At 34.2% G+C, this 22,620-nt stretch overlaps 1 protein-coding gene across 2 annotated transcripts; it reads right to left on the reverse strand.

The window, feature by feature from the left end:
* Window positions 1-3,400: 3,400 nt before the first annotated feature.
* rap2ab (RAP2A, member of RAS oncogene family b) lies at window positions 3,401-21,635 on the reverse strand. 2 transcript variants are annotated; one of them, XM_058791881.1, is made up of 2 exons: window positions 20,863-21,635; window positions 3,401-6,808 (listed from the first exon to the last, which is right to left on the reverse strand). In XM_058791881.1, the coding sequence occupies exons 1-2, from the start codon at window positions 21,174-21,176 to the stop codon at window positions 6,571-6,573; spliced, it is 552 nt and encodes a 183-aa protein (XP_058647864.1). In that variant the 5' UTR covers window positions 21,177-21,635; the 3' UTR covers window positions 3,401-6,570. The 2 variants fall into 2 exon arrangements, with proteins under 2 accessions (XP_058647864.1, XP_058647872.1); XM_058791889.1 differs by lacking the exon at window positions 3,401-6,808 and adding an exon at window positions 12,079-12,316.
* Between the last annotated feature and the right edge of the window lie 985 nt (window positions 21,636-22,620).

Here is a 22,620-nt window from a genome sequence, read left to right on the forward strand (position 1 = left end):
ATATATAATATTTTGCATTTAAAACCCCGAGATGCAGGGAGGAAAAAGCATTTTTAAAAGCTAAACTTGTTTTAACTTGAGCACCATGTTTTTGGCAAAAACATGAGACGCGAGTGCAATGGTCAAACATGTCTGTCTATCGTGAGTTTACATCAATGGAAATGCAAAAACACGATGGAACTCATCAGAGGAACTCATTTTAGTGTTACTTGTATCACATTTGTGCCGACATAATTTAAATTCAAGTAAATGTTTTGGCGGTGCAAATTTTCCTTCTGTTTTGTATGAAAAAAACATTTAAGTCAGAGTATGACCCATGTTCATTTTTGGCGAATGAAAATAAGGCCGCGTCCGTGAGAGGGGTTGACATTGGTGGCACCACACATTTTAAAGAGTATTTTTATAACCAGAATTTGTTTTGTTAAGACATATTTAGACTATTGCGAATTTTATGGAACGTTTCTTTACAACCCCTAAAGAAATATTCTTTTCAGCATTTTGACGGCCCACATAATGACAGTGACATTTAAAAAATTGTGGAGAGATTTCTGACAAGAACACTGAGGCTTTACACGCACATAAAGTCTTTATTGAATAGGACATTTACGCTTTGAAAGTCTAATAGTACAGTTTATGTCAGTTTGGTTTTCTTTGAGGAAGATGGATGTTCTCTTGTACTCTGTGTGAATCGTTCATTTTTTTGCTGTGATTGAATAAACTGCGCTTCTCTTCCCATCAGACACATCCAAACACACACAACCATCTCTTGTGTCCTTGTCTCCATTACTGTACTAACATCCCTGATTTACTGAACGGCATCTCCAGATACCATCACAATCCAGTTTACAAGCCATTACAGTGACCGTTCAATACAAGCACTACTAGAAACTAAGAAAATAGGAGCAATAGCAATATCCAAACTATCCGAAACAAACCTATATCTGCTACTCCTTTTTTAAAACACAGGAGACTTAAAGTCAACATGGAATCAGAATTGACTCATTTTGCTTTCTTATAGCCTACATGTTTCTGGTTTAATCACCAGTGCAATGCTTGTCTTTGTAATCCAGCAGCTCAGATCATGTGAATTTGATTAGAAATGCTTGAGTTCTCTGACTTTTTGAGACATTGTTGAGGAGACTCCATTTAATGCCACTGCTGTGTGGGAGAACAACTGAGACATTAAAGAGCGTTTGAGAGAATGCAGAGCCTCTACAAACACCGTACAGCTCCTTCTTCTATACAAAAAACCCAATTTACCATAAACAGAGATAACGAAAACCATTATGTTATCATCCTGTTTCCATGACACCCAGCGATGTCGCCTCGGGCGAATCTTGTCCTCTATAGACCTGCTTTTCACATGCTGTTCCATCACTGCAGGATCTCAGAGGAGGATGAAAGCCTGCTGTAGTGGGTGGTGTGAAATCTCCTGTCAAACGTCTCACTCACGCCACAAGATAACAGCGCATTCACTCCAAACACCGCTAATGCAACATTAAAGAGAAGCTTTACGTTCGGCTCTGGAGAAATTCAATACCTTAATTCTGTTATGAGGGAAATGTGTGAAGTATATTTACTTATGACGCACATCATTGTTATTGCTAACTAAAACTCATTTCAATTATCATACATTTATCATTTACAAAAATAATTTGGTTAATTACAATAAATATGCCTAGATAGAAAAAATATTAAAAACTCATTTTTAGTAACATTACTAAAACGCAAACTAAAATGAAAACTGACAATATAAAAATAAATGTGAATTCAGAATATTAATAAATACTATAAATATAGTATAATATTAATAAATATAAAGTATGAATAATACGAAAATAACACTGATATATGATTCTTGATTCTGATTGGTTGACAGAAACTCCAAAGTGATACATTAAAGGTTAGATGGAGTTAAATATACCTGCTTGAATGGGAAAATACTACAATCTCAGAAACTGTTTTTCAGCATTATAATAAAACACCATAGATTCAGGAATACAATATGGCAACAATATACTCATAAACTGCGCAGCTTTAGCTGAAATCACACGCATGCATTTCCATGAAAAAGATTGGCTCTAACAGCCAGACAAACTCAAACTTGCGTCTTCAGCTGTGAATAAGATGTCTTTATTGTAGTGTTGAATGAACCCATATTCACAATCCATTTACCATGTGGAAGAGGGTAAATGTTCACTTAAAAAAATATAAGATCAATGATGAAAGTTAAAAAGGCAAACCCTTAGTTCGCATGGCAAGGCATATTCACCCATAAATGATCGTCTGGAGGATCCTTGAGTGATTGTGTATTTTTTGTGTGTGTGTATATTCCTCTTGTTCAGGCTCATCTGCTGTAATATTCACAAACAATGATGTTTTAGCCATGCATATGACCGCTAAATCAACATACTGTAAGTTTGGCATCTTTTATATAAACTACACACAGCCGTCTTGAATTGTTTTCTTTACATTTTTTTTTTTTTTTACACATTTGTACATTTCTGGATTCGTGAACCACATGATCGTATGGATCACAGATGTGATGGTTTAAATAAGAATTGCTCTGTAATACCAAATGACCATAATACCAAAATGACAATATAGATAAAGAAACGTTATTATCTTGTACTCTATGATTAAATAAACAGAAATAAAATGGCAAAACATATCCTCATGAACTTTAATAACAGATTTGGTAGCCTGTAACTCTCCTGAGAAAGGTATGATGAAATGATTTTGCTTATTATTATTTCTTGTCATTTTTGCTCAAGCAGATGAATCGAGGGACGCTTCTATTGATAGTAAAGTGCCCCGCATAAACTATATTTGTTTTCCTCCATGTGTTTCTGTACAACATTCACGTGTTTGTCTGCATTATGATTATTCCTGTTCCAAAATATCGTTAAATTAATAATCACATCTAGTACAGGCTTCAAGATTAAAGGCACTTTCCACAAATAGGGTACAAAATAGAGTTTGAAATGCTGAAAAATCGTGTTCCTCCACCTCAGGTGGTCAAACTAAATATTATATTAAATATTTTATTTTAGTTATTTAATAACTACAATTAATTTTAAATAAATCTTTAATTTAATTTAATTTTTAGACATAAACTACATAAAAATATTTAAACTATTGCCTATTTTAACTAATATTAATAGTATTTTTTTCCTATATTTAACTGAATATCAATTCAACAGATGTTATATGATTTTAACAAGACCTCTGAGATGCAGCAGGCTAAAATCACTGTTTTAAAGGGTTGTACAGACGTTTATGCTTTTAAAACCTTGAAAGAATAGTTTATCTAACTAGTAGTGCTGTCAAATGATTAATCGCATATATATATATATATATATATATGCGATTAATCATTTGATTTGATTATATATATATATATATATATATACACACATAATAAATATATACAGTACACATATACATATATTATGTAAACAAAAACTATTATTTTTAATGCAATTAATCGTGATTAACTGTTTGACAGCACTACTAACTAGTTGTTTTTTTTTTGTCTTTATTATAGTCATTTAAAGCTGCGGTCCGTAAGTTTTGCCTCTTTGTCGCCATCTATGTTTGAAAACCTGGAATTGCAAGCTGCTTGCGGAATTATCTCGCTTGTGTGGGTTGTGCTCCGGCACGGCTCCAGCGCGGATGAATCTAATGTTTTGAAGTGAATGTGTAGCAGTCAGTCACTCACCGGTGTGGATGTTTACTGTACTTCGCAATCACAGATTCTAGCCTATGTCTTGGAATATATGACCCATATAATAATTTTCACCGTATATTGCCATCTAAACAAGTAAGTAACAAGTCTGCCACGTTTGTTCTGACCAACTGAGGAAAAAAGCATTCGAATTTCATATTAAGAAATTCTTTTAACCCAAAAAAGCTAATTATTCTCCCTTCAAACTGGTTTTCTTTAAAATACAAATCGTGTGTAATCCCAGGCTGTAATCAGAAGCACATTAAAAACTGAAATATAATTTCATTTCATTCACATGTGTTTCATAAACACATAATCCTTTCTGGATTACAATCCGCCATCAAAATGATACATTTAATTATTCTAGCTGCTGTGAGAAAAGGCTATAAACGATCCGCCACCTGCAGGATCCTTACATGCCATAGCCTACTAGCCGGGACAACTTCTTTATGTTTACAGACGTGACGTAATGACACAGTGCCATGCTCGAGTTTCCTGCGGAAACCTACCCGTACCACTCAAATTAGAAAACATTATTATAAGATAACCGATGTGAATTGGGCTATAGTAAGGCGATAGTTTTGAACACTGGCTGGATATGTACTTGCTCAAATATTGATTTTGGATCATTTTTAACCAAAAAAAGTTACGGACTGCAGCTTTAATAACTCAATTAAATTGAATAATTTAAATGGAATAAGTCACTTTGGATAAAAGCGTCTGCTAAATGGCTAAATGTAAATAGAACAATTAATATTTAATCATTACAATTAAATTAATTGTATTTATTGTATAAATGTATTTATCACATATTTTTTAAATAATATTAATTAATAATTAATAATAAATAATAATGAATAATTTTCTGCATTTAATCAAATAGTAATTCAACAGATATTGTATGATTTTAACCGCTGTATATAGTCTCTGAGGTGTGACAGGACAAAATCGTCATTTTCAAGGGTTCACATTTGAGATGTTTAAAACTACCTACTTTGAATGTTAGGTTAATTTAACAGTTTATCTAACTAGTTCTTTATGTCTTTATTGCTTCAAATAAAAGTAACAGGACATCTGGACTCTTTTTGTGGAAAGTGCCGATAGCTTTTCATGACAAATACTGTTCCCACCCAATTCAAAGCTATTCTAAAGCAAATCCCATGATTGTTTTACTACATTATTACAAAATACATAATTCAGTATTTGCAACATTCTATATCGAGGTGCTAATTAGAAACCACAACATAATCAGCTGAATATTCCCAGCAGTTTCATAAATCAAAACAGACACGACATTACAAAAGAAAAGTGCTTCTCAGCATCCTATTTGGCTTCCTCAAAGAAAATGTCCCTCAAAGTAAAGCCCCTCATCGCTGCAATGGGACACCGCGCACACATCGATCCCCTCATGAACATTTCAAACCCCGACGTCTGAGAGTCCCTCGGAGGAAACGTCACCTTCGCTGACAGCGGGCCGTTTGGAAGAACAAAACTAGCTCATTCTGGCTCTTTATTAAAGTAATGGCAGTTTAAGACATCAGGTTCTATATGTGCAAACTAAATGGCGAAATCAACGCGATTGAGTCTCTTGCGAACAGCGTCAAACTTAGAATGAAAACATGCGGGGAAAAGAAAGACTCAAGTTTGGTGCATTTTTAACCCCTTTGACCTTTTTTTTTTTTACAGTTTCTTGTTAATTTATTAATCATAATCGTGTTGAATTAAGGCATTTACACACTAGACAAAGCTTTGCACTTTGTGATCCATTTTGGAGGGAAACGTCGGGTCATAAGCGGGAAAACAGCAAACTGGATTTCGCCTCACTTGAGATTCCAAGAGCTGAACGGATGCTAAAAATCATCGCAACATCACTTTTGCAAACCCTCGTGATATACAGTAAGGTTCTCTCAAAGTTGATCACACATTCTTTCCAGTTGCATTAATAGAACATCCATTCAAAGTTGCATGGACTTATTTCTGCAAGTTAGTTTCAGAAATAACTCTTCTTATAAGAGTTATTTTTGAAAGTTAGTTCAATAATGTTTGCAAAATGATAAAATGGAACATTCTATTAATGTTTTCTGTAACATTCGCATAACCAAGAAAAAATGGGGAGCTAACAAAAGTATGTTTTAAGAACGTTTTGAGAACGTTCCCATCACATTGTGAAAACGTTATTTCTGAATGTTATCTGAACGTTCAATAATGTTTGCAAAATGATAAAATGAAATGTTCCCCTAATGTTTTCTGTAACATTCCCATAACCAAGAAAAAACAGGCAGCTAACAAAAAAAGTTGTGAAAAGAATGTTTAGCTAATGTTCCCATTACGTTATGAAAAACTAAAATTCTCAAAGGTCTCTGAACATTCAAAACATTCAGTGTTTTAATGTTTTAAAAATATTCTTTCTTGGTTATGCGAACATTCCATTCTGCAAACATTAAAGGAATGTTAGTTTTGAATGTTCTCTAACATTCCAAATCAAACAGTAACATTTAAACAATGTTAGAGGAACATCCAACTAAAACGTTTCCATGAATGATGCATAAATAATGTTTGTTTTTTTGTGCAAACATTCTGAGAACATTATTAAAGACCAGAGAACTTTGAACGAACATTCTATTAACGTTACTGGATGAACGTTTGTTAATAAAAAACCTTCTGAGAACCTTCCCTGTTAGCTGTGTATGTCTTTGCAATGCATCATTCCCATTCAAACCAATGGATCTGCAGCATTCTCTAGTGTGTAAACGCCGTTCACGTGGGCATGACGTGTATGAACACCGCTCTAGCGATGATCTCCATGTTGAACCCCTCTAAGAACCTCGTGTGATTGTGAGGGGTTATTGTATATTGCAGGAGGAGCAGCACGGGTCTTCCTTATCCGGCTGAGAGGCGTAGTCCATCTGCCTGACTATCTCAGAGAACAGTTCGTCCACCATGGTTTTGCTCTTGGCCGACGTCTCCATGAACGGGCAGCCCCATTCTTCAGCTAGAGCTTGACCCTCGCTCGACGAAACCTCACGCTCGTTGTCCAGGTCCACCTTGTTTCCCACGAGAATCACGGGCACGCGCTCGTACCTGTGAACATAAGAGACACGAGAATGAGCCAAAGCTTCAGCATTACATGACAAGTCCAAGGTGAAATGTGGCATTTCAGCATTAACTGCAGTTGTTTCCGAACAGGTTTCCCTAATAGTTTTACTGCGTCCATTGCCCTCGTCTGCAATTGGTCAGGCAGACAGACAGTCCCGCCCCCAAACTCATGTCATTGGTTGAGTCAACAGCTGACAAAACAGAACAATGTTTTAAAAGAGTAACAATGTTTCACTCTTCAGAAAGTTAAACTACCGGTGACTCACTTAAAGTGTCTGTGGACATTACACTTGAATTTTAATAAAATATTAATTAAAGTATTTAAATTAATATTTTAATGTACATTCATATACATATATATATATATATATATATATATATATATATATATATATATATATATATATATATATATATACACACACAATTTATTATACTAGTAAAAATACTGTATATGCTTAAAAACAGCATATGCTTTTTCATTGTTTACAGTTTTTCATAAACAGTCTTTCTGTTACTACTTTTACAAATTTTAATCAAACTTTACAAAAATGGGGTCAGATGATCTTCAGACCAATAATAACACATACTGGTCAAAAGTTATAATTATAATATTAAAATGACTCATAACATTTTAACTAGAAATAGCACATCTACTCATAATCTCAAAATCTACTCACAATTAATGCTATATATATATATATATTTTTTATAATAATCTATATAGCTACAAAAAAAATTATATTTTAACTACAGTTTAAATTTAGCTTCAAGCAAAGCTGTTACAATATACATCCTATACTGTAAATCACTCCTTAAGAAATAACTAACTAAATAAATTATTTATTTATTTTTTTTAAATCAATCAGTTAATCAATCCTTTAAATTGGAAAAGAAAATGAAAAAAATGAAGACATATTTTTCACCAAATATCAAGTTGACAAAAATTTGAAGAATTTGAAACTGCATTAGCTGATCTAATTTTCTAATAAAAATAACAATATACTGATACAAAAAAAAGTATGGTGTATTTTACACCATTTTCAACCGAAATAAATGTTTAATTACATACCAAAAATAATTAAATAATTATTGGTAAAATATGCCAATGATCAACTAATGAATAATTAGCTCAAGATGAAACAGTTCAATGTGTTTTCTTTATCAAGATTGATTGAGTTCATAAGAGAGCACTTCGCTCCAGTTATTGAACCGCCATCCGATACCTGAGGTCAAAATCATTAAAGACGACGCAAATTTATTTGTCTTCTTCCCAGCGGCACTAGCTGTGTGTCCCTGATCCGCTGTGAATCACTCCCTCCACAGACTCTGAGTCAGAGCTATCGATCTGTCAGCCGAGGCTCTTTAGAGAAGTGTGTGTCCAGCGCTCATCAGAGCAGCTGAGTCATGAGAGCGGAGGAGTATCGGCTTGATATCAGCTCTAATTAAAGGAGGAGGAAGATCTTCAGCGACTGGAGAGACAGATGATGAACATCTCAGTGACTGCCAGAAGAAAACATCACTGCTCTTTTTAATAGCTCCAGACACTTAAAGGGACAGTTCACCCAAAAAATGAGCATTCTTTCATTTACTTCCCTCGTGGCGCTCAAACCTGTTTGCCTTTCTGTCTTCTGTGGAGCACAAAAGAAGATATTTTGAATAATGTTTTAACCGTCTTTGTCAACACAATGAAAATCAATTTAAGACAACACAAGACTTGTATTATATGGACAAGAAATAGAAAAAAAAAAAAAAAAAATATATATATATATAGAATTTATACATAAATAATTTATATATATATATTTTTCAATTGTAAAAAATATTTATAAATATATTGTCATACCGTATATATATATATATATATATATATATATATATATATATATATATATATATTATAATGTAATAATAAATATATTTTAACGTGTACAATTAATTTTAATAATAATTTTGATTTATTTTAAACGTTTATATTATATTATATATTATTATTATTATTTAATTCCTGTGATCAAAGCTGTATTTTCAGCATCATTACTCCAGTCTTCAGTGTCACATTATCCTTCAGAAATCATTCTAATTTGCTGATTTGCTGCTCAAGAAACATATCTAATTATTATCAATGTTGAAAACAGATGTGTTGCTGAATATTTTTGTGGAAACCGTGATGCATTTTATTTTTCAGGATTCACAGATGAATAGTAAGTTCGATAGAACAGCATTTATTTGAAATATAATTTTTTTGTAACATTATAAATGTCTTTACTGTCAGTTTTGGTCAATTTAAATAATGAATTGAGCACATGTCAATAAGAACTGCTCAGCAGCAGACAATCATTAGCATCCTTCACATCATGTTGCTGCATCTAACAGTTGAGCGTCACACAGCGGGCCGTCAGCGAGGGATCGAGGTGTGAATGCTGAGTGGGAGTAAAGCGGCGCACAGATGAAATGTCATCTATTGGTGGAGAGCAGGAGAAACGCTATTTATATCCAGACTGACTCGAAGGAAGTCTGGGTTCAGTTTTGTCATATTCATGACCATATGCTGCTTCAGCTCATGTACTTCACGCCGTTTACAAGATGAGCGTTTAGCAGCGGGAAACCCCGCGATCTGAGAGAGTGCACTGTTACTGTGAATGCTGACATGTCGTACATTCAGTGTGCACGCGCTTTATGTGCCGCTGATGAAGAAGAGCAATAAAGCAGGCTGGAAAAATACTGGCCATTCAGACAGTTAATGAAGCAACAAAACTACTTTCCCATCATTCTCACTATCAGCAGGACTCACGAGAAGGATCTGATCTATTTAATGTGTGCCTTTTGCTCTTCATTTTGTTTCAGAAGTGCTCACATAAGCATTATAAATTATTATTATATATAAATAATTACTATAATTACATTATATATATATATATATATATATATATATATATCACTGTAAAAAGTGATAAGTTGACTTAACTTAAAAGAATTGAGGAAACCCCTTGCCTTAAAATTATTAAGTAAATAATTAAAAAAAAAAAAGTTAAGTGAACTTGACAATTCACTTATTTTTTAATTATAATTTACTTAATTTTTTAAGTTAAGTCAACTTATCACTTTTACAGTGATATATATATATACACACTGTATAAGTATATATTTTAAAATATGATAAAATAAATTTTAATTTAATTAAAGTTTTAATATTATATGCTGTCAAATGATTAATCGCGATTAATCGCATCCGAAATAAAAGTTTTTGTTTACATAATATGTGTGTACTGTGTATATTTATTTTGTATATATAAATACACACATGCACGTATATATTTTGAAAATATTTACATGTATATATATTTATATTCTTATATTTTATATTATATATAAATATATTTAATATATAAATACAATTTTTCTTAAATATATACATGCATGTGTTTGTATTTATATTTATTATATTTATATACACAGTATACAGAAATATATTATGTAAACAAAACTTTTGGATGCGATTAATCGTTTGACAGCACTAAAAATAACACAAACATCTATCTATCTATCTAGTAAAATTAAATATTACAATTAAAAAACATATATACTTAAAAAATTATAAATACATACCCAAAAAATTATATACATATATTTAATTAAATGTGTGTTAATAAAATATGTAATAATATTAAAATATCATATAACAGAAACCAGACGTTTTGTTTGTTGTTGTGATTCACCAGACAAACTGGTTCTCATTCAGCTCATCTAAAGCTGCTTGCCGACATTTTCCAAAATGTCATGCCATGCATTATCATCTTAATTTCTCACTGATTAAAATAATTGAATACAGTGACAAGATAGTAGCAGTAGTTAAGTGAATGTAATTACCTTGGAGTGTAACGAAGCACAAGCCTTCATGACCCACAACAGCTATTAGAGGGTCAGTGAAGCGTGAGCGTCTGAGTGTGTGTCACGACGCAGTGATTGTGATGTAACCGTGAGCTGCACACACATATGACAAGCTGCATGTTCCACTTCAGCATCTGACAGCAGCTCAATAGCTAATTATTCTTTTATGCTGCTGCGCGAATGCTTTCCTTATTGCCTGAAACCACACGCCACAGCACACGCTTTACTGACTCCCAGAGTGAATCCACACGGCTGTGATTCACAATCAATCACATTTAATGCAATGCATCAGATCTATCAGACTACAAACTCACCCTGAGATTAATAATGCACCCTAATGACAGAAACTGCCAAAGTTTATTAGACCACACACACACACACACAAATATAATTATATATATTTAATTTTCTTTATTTTTCAATTAATTTAAATTTTAATAATTTAAAAATAATTATATTTGATGGAAAATAATGGAAACCGCAAAAGAATTCAAAAACATTTAAAATAAGTTAAAAAGTTATAATATTTATATATCAAATAAAATGAGAACATTACTATTTTAATGCATATTAATTATAATAACTGAATAATATGAAAATAATTATATATGATAAAATAATGATGGAAACTGCAAAAAAAAAAAATTAAAAAATCTAAAATTAATTACATTTATATTATAATTTAAATTATTTTTAATCACTCACACATATAATTACAATTATTTAATAATATGAAAATAATTATATATGATAGAAAATAATGAAAGAAACTGAATTAAGCATTAAGCATCTAAAATTAATTAAATTTATAATATTATAATTGTAGTTAATTTTAATCACACACAGAGACACAATTTTAATTTCAATTATTCAGTAATATAAAAATAATTATATATAATAGAAAATAATAATAGAAACTGCAAAAGAATTAAGAACTCAAAAGAATTTTAAATTAATTATAATTAATACAATATATAATACATATATAATTTGAATTAATTATTTGAAAATAATTATGTTTGATAGAAAATAATGATGGAAACTGCAAAAGAATTAAGAATCTAAAATTAATTAAATTTATAATATTATAATTGTAGTTAATTTTAATCACACACACACACACACATTTTTAATTTCAATTATTCAGTAATATAAAAATAATTATATATAATAGAAAACAATAATAGATTTTAAAATGAATTATAATTTATATAATACACATATCATTTGAATTAATATATTATTTGAAAATAATTATGTCTGATAGAAAATGATGGAAACTGCAGAAGTTTATTAATACTATAATATTGTACATATAGAAACAAAAGAAGTAAGTGTAAGAATGAAGTGTTTATTGAGCGTGATTGCTGGAGAACTGGCTGCGGGTGAAAATGTGATGCAGCACTGAGGCACTGAAAAGCTCTGTCCGTCTGTCAGAGAGTGACGTCCGGTGCATTGAAGGCCTCGCCGGCGCTGTTTCCCAGTAACGCTTCGACCCCCGGCGCTCTCCAACACAAAAACAGATGTGAAGTCTCCAGAGACCCTGCTGGAAGCAGTGCATGCTGGGATGCTTTTGGCTGTAAATGCTGGTAGGACCACACGCTGGTTCAGAGCGAAACAAAGGAACCTAGTTGTTAATGAAAACAAAAAGGGGAATGTTTTTTCCAAAGTTTCCCAAAATAAAAAGCTCTGTCAGAAATTAAAAGCAGAGTTGGCTGAATAAAGTCCAAAAACACTGAACAAAACACAGCCTTCAGAAACTAAACTAGAAGAGTAAAGCAGACTAGACAGGATCACAATAACATTAAATATTAAGAATAAACAAAAATGACACAAAAATTTAAATCATTGTTTAGATTTAGAATGACATGAGAGAGAAATTTTTTTATATCGATTATGCTATTTTACTTATTTTCGTGTAAAGTACTGTGTAATGTGCTTAAGTGTAATGCTTTGTTTATTGTAAAGCACTTTGACCTGCATGCCTTATATAAAAACAATAAATAACAATTAAAATGATTTCATATTTAATTATTATTATTAATAATAATAGAAACATAGAAAGTAAATGGGAAAAAGGTAAAATAACTGTGTTATAGAATTTAATTATTATTAAATAATTTATTATTACATTTAATAATAAATATTAGGAAAAATAGAAAAAAAGTAGAAACTAAATGAAAAAAAAGGAAACTAAAGGGAATTACAGAAATAATAATAATAGGTAATATTTATTTTATTTAATACTTAATATTATTAGTATTATTAGAAAAAATAGACAAAATGGGAACTAAATGGAAAAAATGGGAACTAAAAGGCACTACAGAAATAATAATAATAATAATAATAATAATATTTAATAATGATACTATTATTAAGAAAAAAATTAAACAGAAAATGCTACAGAAATAATAAATTATATTTACTTGTATTCAATATTTAATTTTACACTAAAAAGTGCTATAGAAATAACATTATTATTTTGCCTAATATATAATAATAATACTTATTAGGATTTTTTTTTTTTACATTTATTGTCATGCATGTATTGTTCAAAGTCATCTATAGACTTGCACATTATAATAAAGGATAATAAAACACTCTGTTGTGTAAATGATTCGTTCAATTCATCGACAGTCAAAAGACTCTCACTGGTCAAATAATAATCTAGAGAAAGGGTCACTGAACAAATCTTTTTAGTGAAATCTTTGAGTCACTGCAATGAATCAAAATCACCACCACTACATTATCTTCACAGTCATACAGGTTCAACGACACGAGAGCGAACAAATGAGGACAGAATTGTGCTTTTGTGGATGAACTATCACTATAAATACACCTCACAAAAGCAAAAGGCCACTATAAAGGAAGTTACGTGAAAAACAATATAAAGTCCCTGAACTGACATGAAAATACAAGCGTTAGAGCAAGTAAAAGGTCACAACTTGTGCTTGTGCATGTAAAAGGTGGAAAAGTATCAAACCAAACCAATTTTAAAGTCGTACAACATCCATAATCAGCCCGAGTGAACAGAATTAGAGGAAATCTTCTGTTCAGAGTCAAACACAAATGAAGACAGATGACCTGATGTTCATACGCTGCAGCTTCACTCGCGGTCACAGCGGTGCAGTGGAGCGAACAGCAAATTGGACCAGGTTAAAAAGCAATCATTGTCTTCACCAGTCCTCCACACACACACACACACACACACACACACACACTCCATGTGTTTCAGAGCTATAAGAATGTTTTGACAGTAATCTAAGATCCGATTCTTCAGTCCCGACTGTATCAGCAAGAAAGGGATTTGAGATGAGTGTGAAATGTCAATATCTGGCAACACAACCAGCAGGTTTCTCATGATAAACCCTCAGGAAAAAAATCTCATCTTCCATGAAGGAACGTCTCGTGGGAGAAGACAACATCTACTTCCCAAAACCGCTGTTAGACACTGTATGCACTGCATTAAATGAGCATACATTCTATTAGTTATAAAAATGAATTGTAATGACTACAGCAATCCACAGGTGTTAACAACATACTTGTATATACAGTGAGGAAAACAAGTATTTGAACACCCTGCTATTTTGCAAGTTCTCCCACTTAGAAATCATGGAGGGTCTGAAATTGTCATCGAGGTGCATGTCCACTGTGAGAGACATAATCTAAAAAAAAAATCCAGAAATCACAATGTATGATTTTTAACTATTTATTTGTATGATACAGCTGCAAATAAGTATTTGAACACCTGAGAAAATCAATGTTAATATTTGGTACAGTAGCCTTTGTTTGCAATTACAGAGGTCAAACGCTTTCCTGTAGTTTTTCACCAGGTTTGCACACACTGCAGGAGGGATTTTGGCCCACCTCCACACAGATCTTCTCTAGATCAGTCAGGTTTCTGGCCTGTCGCTGAGAAACACGGAGTTTGAGCTCCTCCAAAGATTCTCTATTGGGTTTAGGTCTGAGACTGGCTAGGCCACGCCAGAACCTTGATATGCTTCTTACAGAGCCACTCCTTGGTTATCCTGGCTGTGTGCTTCGGGTCATTGTCATGTTGGAAGACCCAGCCTCGACCCATCTTCAATGCTCTAACTGAGGGAAGGAGGTTGTTCCCCAAAATCTTGCAATACATGGCCCCGGTCATCCTCTCCTTAATACAGTGCAGTCGCCTGTCCCATGTGCAGAAAACACCCCAAAGATGATGCTACCACCCCATGCTTCACAGTAGGGATGGTGTTCTTGGATGGTACTCATCATTCTTCTTCCTCCAAACACGTTTAGTGGAATTATGACCAAAAGTTATATTTTGGTCTCATCTGACCACATGACTTTCTCCCATGACTCCTCTGGATCATCCAAATGGTCATTGGCAAACTTAAGTCGGGCCTGGACATGTGCTGGTTTAAGCAGGGGAACCTTCCGTGCCATGCATGATTTCAAACCATGACGCCTTAGTGTATTACCAACAGTAACCTTGGAAACGGTGGTCCCAGCTCTTTTCAGGTCATTGACCAGCTCCTCCCGTAGTTCTGGGCTGATTTCTCACCTTTCTTAGGATCATTGAGACCCCACGAGGTGAGATCTTGCATGGAGCCCCAGTCCGAGGGAGATTGACAGTCATGTTTAGCTTCTTCCATTTTCTAATGATTGCTCCAACAGTGGACCTTTTTTCACCAAGCTGCTTGGCAATTTCCCCGTAGCCCTTTCCAGCCTTGTGGAGGTGTACAATTTTGTCTCTAGTGTCTTTGGACAGCTCTTTGGTCTTGGCCATGTTAGTAGTTGGATTCTTACTGATTGTATGGGGTGGACAGGTGTCTTTATGCAGCTAACGACCTCAAACAGGTGCATCTAATTTAGGATAATAAATGGAGTGGAGGTGGACATTTTAAAGGCAGACTAACAGGTCTTTGAGGGTCAGAATTCTAGCTGATAGACAGGTGTTCAAATACTTATTTGCAGCTGTATCATACAAATAAATAGTTAAAAAATCATACATTGTGATTTCCGTATTTTTTTTTTTAGATTATGTCTCTCACAGTGGACATGCACCTACGATGACAATTTCAGACCCCTCCATGATTTCTAAGTGGGAGAACTTGCAAAATAGCAGGGTGTTCAAATACTTATTTTCCTCACTGTATATGTGTGTGTACAGTATGTGCAAATGTTTTAGGCCACTATCTTCACCAGCTATAAAATGGTTTTAAGTCAGTTATTTTGCTGTAGTGTGTCAGTAGGACATATATCGGTTTACATTTCCAAACATTCATTTTGCCATTAATTGTAATAATCCAGTGCTCCACACAGAGATCTGATCATCATCAGTCTGTCTGGAATGACATGAAGAAACAGAACAAACCGAGAAGAACTGTGGCAACGTCTCCAAGACGCTTCAAGAAACCTACCTGCAAAGCTCCCTGAAAAAATCTGCGCAAGTGCACCGAGGGCAAAAGGTTCACTTGACACACTGCAGCAAAAGATAGAAAAAACTGACTTTAAAACATTTTTAGCTGTTGAAAATACTAGTGGCCCAAGTCTTTTGCACAGTACTGTATATCAAGTGTTTTGCAAAAACAGATAACTACGTTTTTAACAATTTTCATTGTTCATTCCAATTAATCTCAATCAAACTGCATTGGGTTATTTTGATTAGGTTAAACAAATACAGCTAACTAATGCAATAAAACATAATATAAACAATAAAACAATAAACAATAAAATAAATAACAATAAAAAACATGATTTTTTTAAACTTAAAAAAAATGGAGTTATCTGTTTTTGGAAATAAACACATATACATATATATATATATATATATATATATATATATATATATGCATTACATTGATCAAAAGTGAGAGTAAAGAATGTTACAATGTTACAAAAGGTTTCTATTTCAAATAAGTGCTGTTTTTAAACTTTATTTTCATCAAAGAATCCTGAAAAATAAAATGTATCAGTTTCCACAAAAATATTGTGCAGCACAACTGTTTTTAACATGGATAAAAATCAGAAATGTTTCTTGAGCAGCAAATCAGCATATTAGCATATATATATATTCTGAAGGATCATGTGGCACTGAAGACTGATGATGACTGGGTAATTTTCACTGCAGTGAGATTCATCAAGATTAATTTGAATTGCAAAAAAAACGCCCAAAAAACAAATGATTTGCACACAAATCTTGACAGCACAAAAATATGCTTAATTTACGAGCTATTATTATTATCTGCTTTAGAGGCATTCAGTTAGGTCTGCACGAACTCTGAACGCCTGTCTTTCACATTCATGCATCTCCTGTCGAATTAATGCTTTTAGATAGCAATTAGCATAATTTAACACATTTTACAATAAGTAAATGCTGTTCACAGAACTCCACACTCAGACTATGTGAAACTGCACAGACTGTGTGTGGGCCGCGCTGTATGTATCTGAAACACCTACTGTAGCTAAATTGAATATGACGACGTGCGTTTTGAATCTAAATTGATTATGTGTTTAGCATTTGATATAAAGCAGATGAGCAACGGATCCGCCCACATTTCCTCTTCCCAGGCTCTCGCTGCCAGAAGTCCAGTGTGTCTTTGGGTTAGTGTGCGCTAATGCAGTTGTGATGTTTCTTTGGCTTCCACCGGCACACAATCTCATTTATATTTTGGTGAGTGTGCAAATCTCACCAGAGTTACTGTAGTTATCATCCGCCGGCTCAGCATGTATCTGCCTCCTCCTGCAGATTAACAACCTGTGCCAGAGGTTTAGAGGGCTTTTTGCGGGTTCTGCCATGAAACGGTGCCAATTCAATTCATAGAGAGAGAGATAAAGCTGCACAAAATATAATGTGTCCATCCTGAGTGTGTTTAGTGCTGGGAATTTGGGATTTTATATATTCATTTAATGCATTTTATTGAAGTGATTTTCTACAGAGCTGTGCAAGTTTTATGTCTCATAACTCTCAGCACATTTACTTTACATGCACTAAAATAATTTAAACTCCAATCAATATTAATTTGTTTATTTGGTATCTTGAAGCTGGAAGCTTTTTTTTGCCAATAAATAAATAAATAAATATGTAAATAAATAAATAAATGGTGACTTTTTATGCCACAATCTTGACATTTCAAGTCAGAATTTCAAAATACGAACTCACAATTGTGCGAAAAAGTCAGAATTGTGAGATATAAACTCAGAATTGCGACAAAAAAGTCAGAATTGTGAGAAAAAAGTCAAAATTACAAGAAAAAAGTCTGACTTGCGAGATATAAACTCAAAGTTAAGAGAAAAACTGAGAATTACGAGAAAAGTCTGACTTGCGAGATATAAACTCAGAATTGTGAGAAATAAACTCAGAATTACGAGAAAAAAGTCTGACTTGCGAGATGTAAACTGAGAATTGTGAGAAATAAACTCAGAATTGCGAGAAAAACTCAGAATTACGAGAAAAAAGTCTGACTTGCGAGATATATACTCAGAATTGTGAGAAACTTAGAGTTAAGAGAAAAAGTCTGAAGTTCGAGATATAAACTTAAATCTCAAAAAAAAAAAAAAAAAAATCTCAAAAAAAAAAAAAAAATCTGAATTGTGAGATAAGTCACATTTACCTTTTTTACTTTCTTTTTATACTTTGGCGGAAACAAGCTTCCATAAATTTGGTACATAAAAATAAATATGCACAGTTGCCATAATATCTCAATAAACCCAACATGCATGCGTATAAATCTTGTAGCACCAAATCAGTCCAAGGGCACGTTACAAAAGCCTTAAAGGCTGTTCTGCATGAAACACTGTCAAATTACTGCATTCAAATATGGCAAAAACTCTAAATGACATTTTGTCATGAATGCCTTTGCATTGGTGTGTCATGACTTGATTCACCTGAACAGGTCAACCTCTTCACCAGCTCTACTGTTCATAATCACATCATCATACAACACATAAGAGTGCTTTACTATTCAAATACAACAGTTACTGCACTGGTCACGAAAAACCAGCCAATGCCAAAAGACAATATCAGAAAAATGCATAAATAAGAGCGTTTAATAGCTAAAAGCTTTTCTGATTCAAGATTCTGATGTGTTAATTCAGGCCTTTCAGGTTTTGATGCTGCAGTCATCAATCTTTTGTCTATGTGTGCTTTACCTCACAGTCTGGTTTTAATTGTTCTGTAGGTGTCGTTTATGAAAACAATGTGTTCGAACCTCTTTTAAGAGTTGATCTGGAAAAACAAACAATACAGCATCTGTTTCTAGGCCTTAGGTTAAATTATGGAAAGATTAGAATAGACGCAGCCTCCCATTGGACTTATTATTAACGGCACACTAAAGACAGCATTATATGATTTCACACACACCCAAGTCTTTCCATCTGCTTACAACCCTGCAAACTTGAGCTCACACACAGAAAACAAACTACCTGCTTGTCAGATTGAGCGGTACCATGGTAAAATTATGGTAATGCCATGGCTCTTTAATAGTAGTTACTGTATGTACAACAATATTGAATGATTATTCATATAACACTTACTAATAAAGTAATGTGGCAGTACCATAGTACAACAATCATATCAGATGCTAATACCATGGTGCTTTACTATTTAACATGGTACATGCCTAAATACATCGTAGTACCCCATCAAGTGTGTTTTCACCTTGAATTTACAAAAAAAGTATTATGGCAGTACCATGGTAAAATTATGCTAATACCATGGCAATTTAATAGGCTATTTACCATGGTACATGTCCACAAATTTCTTCCATTGTATTTTAACATTTACTATGGTACAGTACATGACTAAAACATGGCAATATTGTTTTACATAAGTTTATTGTTTTTTTTTTTTTTTGCTTTGAATTTACAAAAAAAAAAAAAAAAGTAATTTGGCAGTACCATGGTAAAAGTATGGTACCACAAGGTAATGCTTCAAAAAATACTATGATGTGTTGATCGTGGAGTCAGATAGCTCCATTACCATCTGGTACTGTGGTAGTACTACGGTAAAATGATGGTATCAGAGGTTAACACCAAGGTACTTCAATATTTACCATGGTACATGTCCAAAAACATTGCAATACCACCATTTTCTGTGAGTTTGTTTTTCACCTTGAATTTACAAAGACATACTGTGACAGTACCATGGTAAAAACTATGGTAATGCCATGGTTCTTTAAAACAGTATGTACTGAATGATTATCAAATTATATAAGACTTCAAAAAGTGATAGCAGTGAATGCTAATACTATGACACTTTAATATGAACCATGTCCAAAAAACATGGCACTATTTCTGTAAGTTTAATGGTTTTCGCCTTTAAGTGACAAAAACACTATGGTAATAGCATTGTAATATTATGGTATGCCATGGTTCTCCAAGGTGCTGCCCATTACGGAGTTCAACCTGCTAAAATGATGGTACCAGATGGTATTACCATGTTAGCCTCAAATAATACCATGGTAGTACCATATGTGACCCTGGAGCACAAAAGCAGTCATAAGCAGAACAGGTATATTTGTAGCAATAGCCAACAATACATTGTTTGGGTCAAAATTATCCATTTTTCTTTTATGTCAAAAATCATAAGGATATTAAGTAAAGATCGTGTTCCATGAAGATATGTTGTAAATTTACTACTGTAAATATATCAAAGCTTAATTTTTGATTAGTAATATGCATTGCTAAGAACTTCATTTGGACAACTTTAAAAGCGATTTTCTCAATATTTAGATTTTTTATTTTTTTTTGCACCCTCAGATTCCAGATTTTCAAATAGTTGTATCTCGGCCAAATATTATGCTATCCTAACAAACCACACATCAATGGAAAATGTATTTATTCAGCTTTCAGACTTCGTTTAAATCTCAATTTCCATTTTGTGGTCCATTGTCACATTTAACTTTTGTTTCACAGGAAAAAAAAAGTCAAAGTCCTTAAGGGAGTTTCCCCCCCTAACCATGGCATGTCCAAAAAAAAAAAAAAAAAAACATGGTACTAGAAACTTAAATTTCTGTAAGTTTATTGGTATTCGCCTAAGTGACAAATGCACTATGATAATAATAGCATTGTAAAATGATGGTATGCCATGGTTCAACCTGCTAAAATTATTGCACATTACCATGTTAGCCTCAAAGAATACCATGGTATTTGCGTCTTACCTCTTCACCCTGATGATCTGGTCTCTCATGGGCTTTATATCTTGGAAGCTCTGCTGGTTGACCAGGCTGTAGACCAGGATGAAGCCCTGGCCGTTCTTGATGTAGAGATCCCGCATGGACGCGAACTGCTCCGTCCCCGCCGTGTCCAGGATCTCCAGCACCGACGGCGACGAATCCACCTCGATCTCCTTGCGGTAGAAGTCTTCGATGGTCGGGTCGTACTTCTCGATGAAGGTCCCGGTCACGAACTGGACCGTGAGAGCGGATTTCCCGACCCCTCCGCTGCCCAGCACCACCACCTTATACTCGCGCATTGCGAACGGATGCGAACCGACGTGACGCGCGTAATGGAGCCAGCTAACAGTGTCCAAACCGATCAGATGCGACGGGAAACTTGCCTTGAATATCGCAGAAGTCGAGCAGACGCGGAGCCATGGCTGGCTGTATTGCAACACTCACCATAGAGACAAATAACAGAGACGCACAAAGAGCCAATGCGCGGACTTCATGGCATCTCTAACCACCTCGAATAACCAGAACCCAACAGCTGTTTGGAGAAGTAATCGTTTAACATGCATTTGCGTGCACTTTAGGTTATAAAAGCGCGTCGCGCCCCGTCAGGGCGAGCATGTGAGGCATCACGCGTCCCCTCCGAGCGTCATTTGGAGATCCTTAAGGACGCTGCTGCATTCCAGAATAGCTATTCTTCTGCATCTTCCAGCATCCTCAACCGCCATACTCTCGGGTGGAGACCTTCTGAAGCCAGCGCACACCGTCTCGGCTCGAGGATAGGAGTTTTGTTGCAGGATTGATGCGCTGGACGACCAATGGGCGCGGAGGAGCGCTGTAAGCCACGCCCGCTTGTCTTAATAAGGCAATGGTGAATGTGGTGGGCGGTACTTCCGCTCTTAACTGCGACACGAATGGTTACAGCGCCAGCTGAGCGACCAATGAAGGACGGCGGCAGTGAGCGTGACGATGAACGATGCTGGGGATGCTGTTCCTATGGCAACAGCGCGTCGCCTGCATCAGCACCTGAAATAGAAAGCAACAGGGATGCGGCCATTGTGTGCGCTGATGGAGGCTGGAGGTCTGCAGTGGTTCTTAAGTATTTGAATGCTTGAATGTCATTCATTAGATCAGTTGATGCTCTTGCATGCTCCACTTGGACAAAGTCACTTAAGTCACATTGTTCATTTTTTTAAACACTGCATTCAGTATTTTAGCATTTCAAACTGATCAGTGTTTTGCTTGAATAGTGTGCTTTCTTAACACAAACAAGTGGCATTTATTTATTTATTTAAAATGTTGTTATCCAATACAATGACATTCATACATTTTTAAGCATTTCTTTATGTAATCTACAGGGTTGTGCAGTTCTTACCTCTTAATAAATTATCCATCTCCACTCGTCAGGCCTACAGCTTTCATTAGAAAGCGACAGCAAACATGACGCTGGCTTGAGTTACATCAGCGGTAAATCATATCTATAATGCATCAGCAGTTCACCGAGTATAAATCCAAGTGAGTCTTGTACAAAGAACAATAAATTCTCCTAATATATCAAATGATGTTACAACAAAGTGCATTGATGTAGGGATTAGTTCAGCCAAAAATACATAAATAAATATTTTTTGAAAAATCAGTCATTATTTATTCACCATAATGTCCTTCCAAACCTGTTTGTTTTATTCCTCCATGCAACACAAATCAGAACTGGCTGGTTGTTTTGCATGCAATTAAAATTAATGTACTTTG

The sequence above is a fragment of the Onychostoma macrolepis genome, chromosome 01 (assembly GCF_012432095.1).
Source record: "Onychostoma macrolepis isolate SWU-2019 chromosome 01, ASM1243209v1, whole genome shotgun sequence".
Taxonomy (NCBI): domain Eukaryota; kingdom Metazoa; phylum Chordata; class Actinopteri; order Cypriniformes; family Cyprinidae; genus Onychostoma; species Onychostoma macrolepis.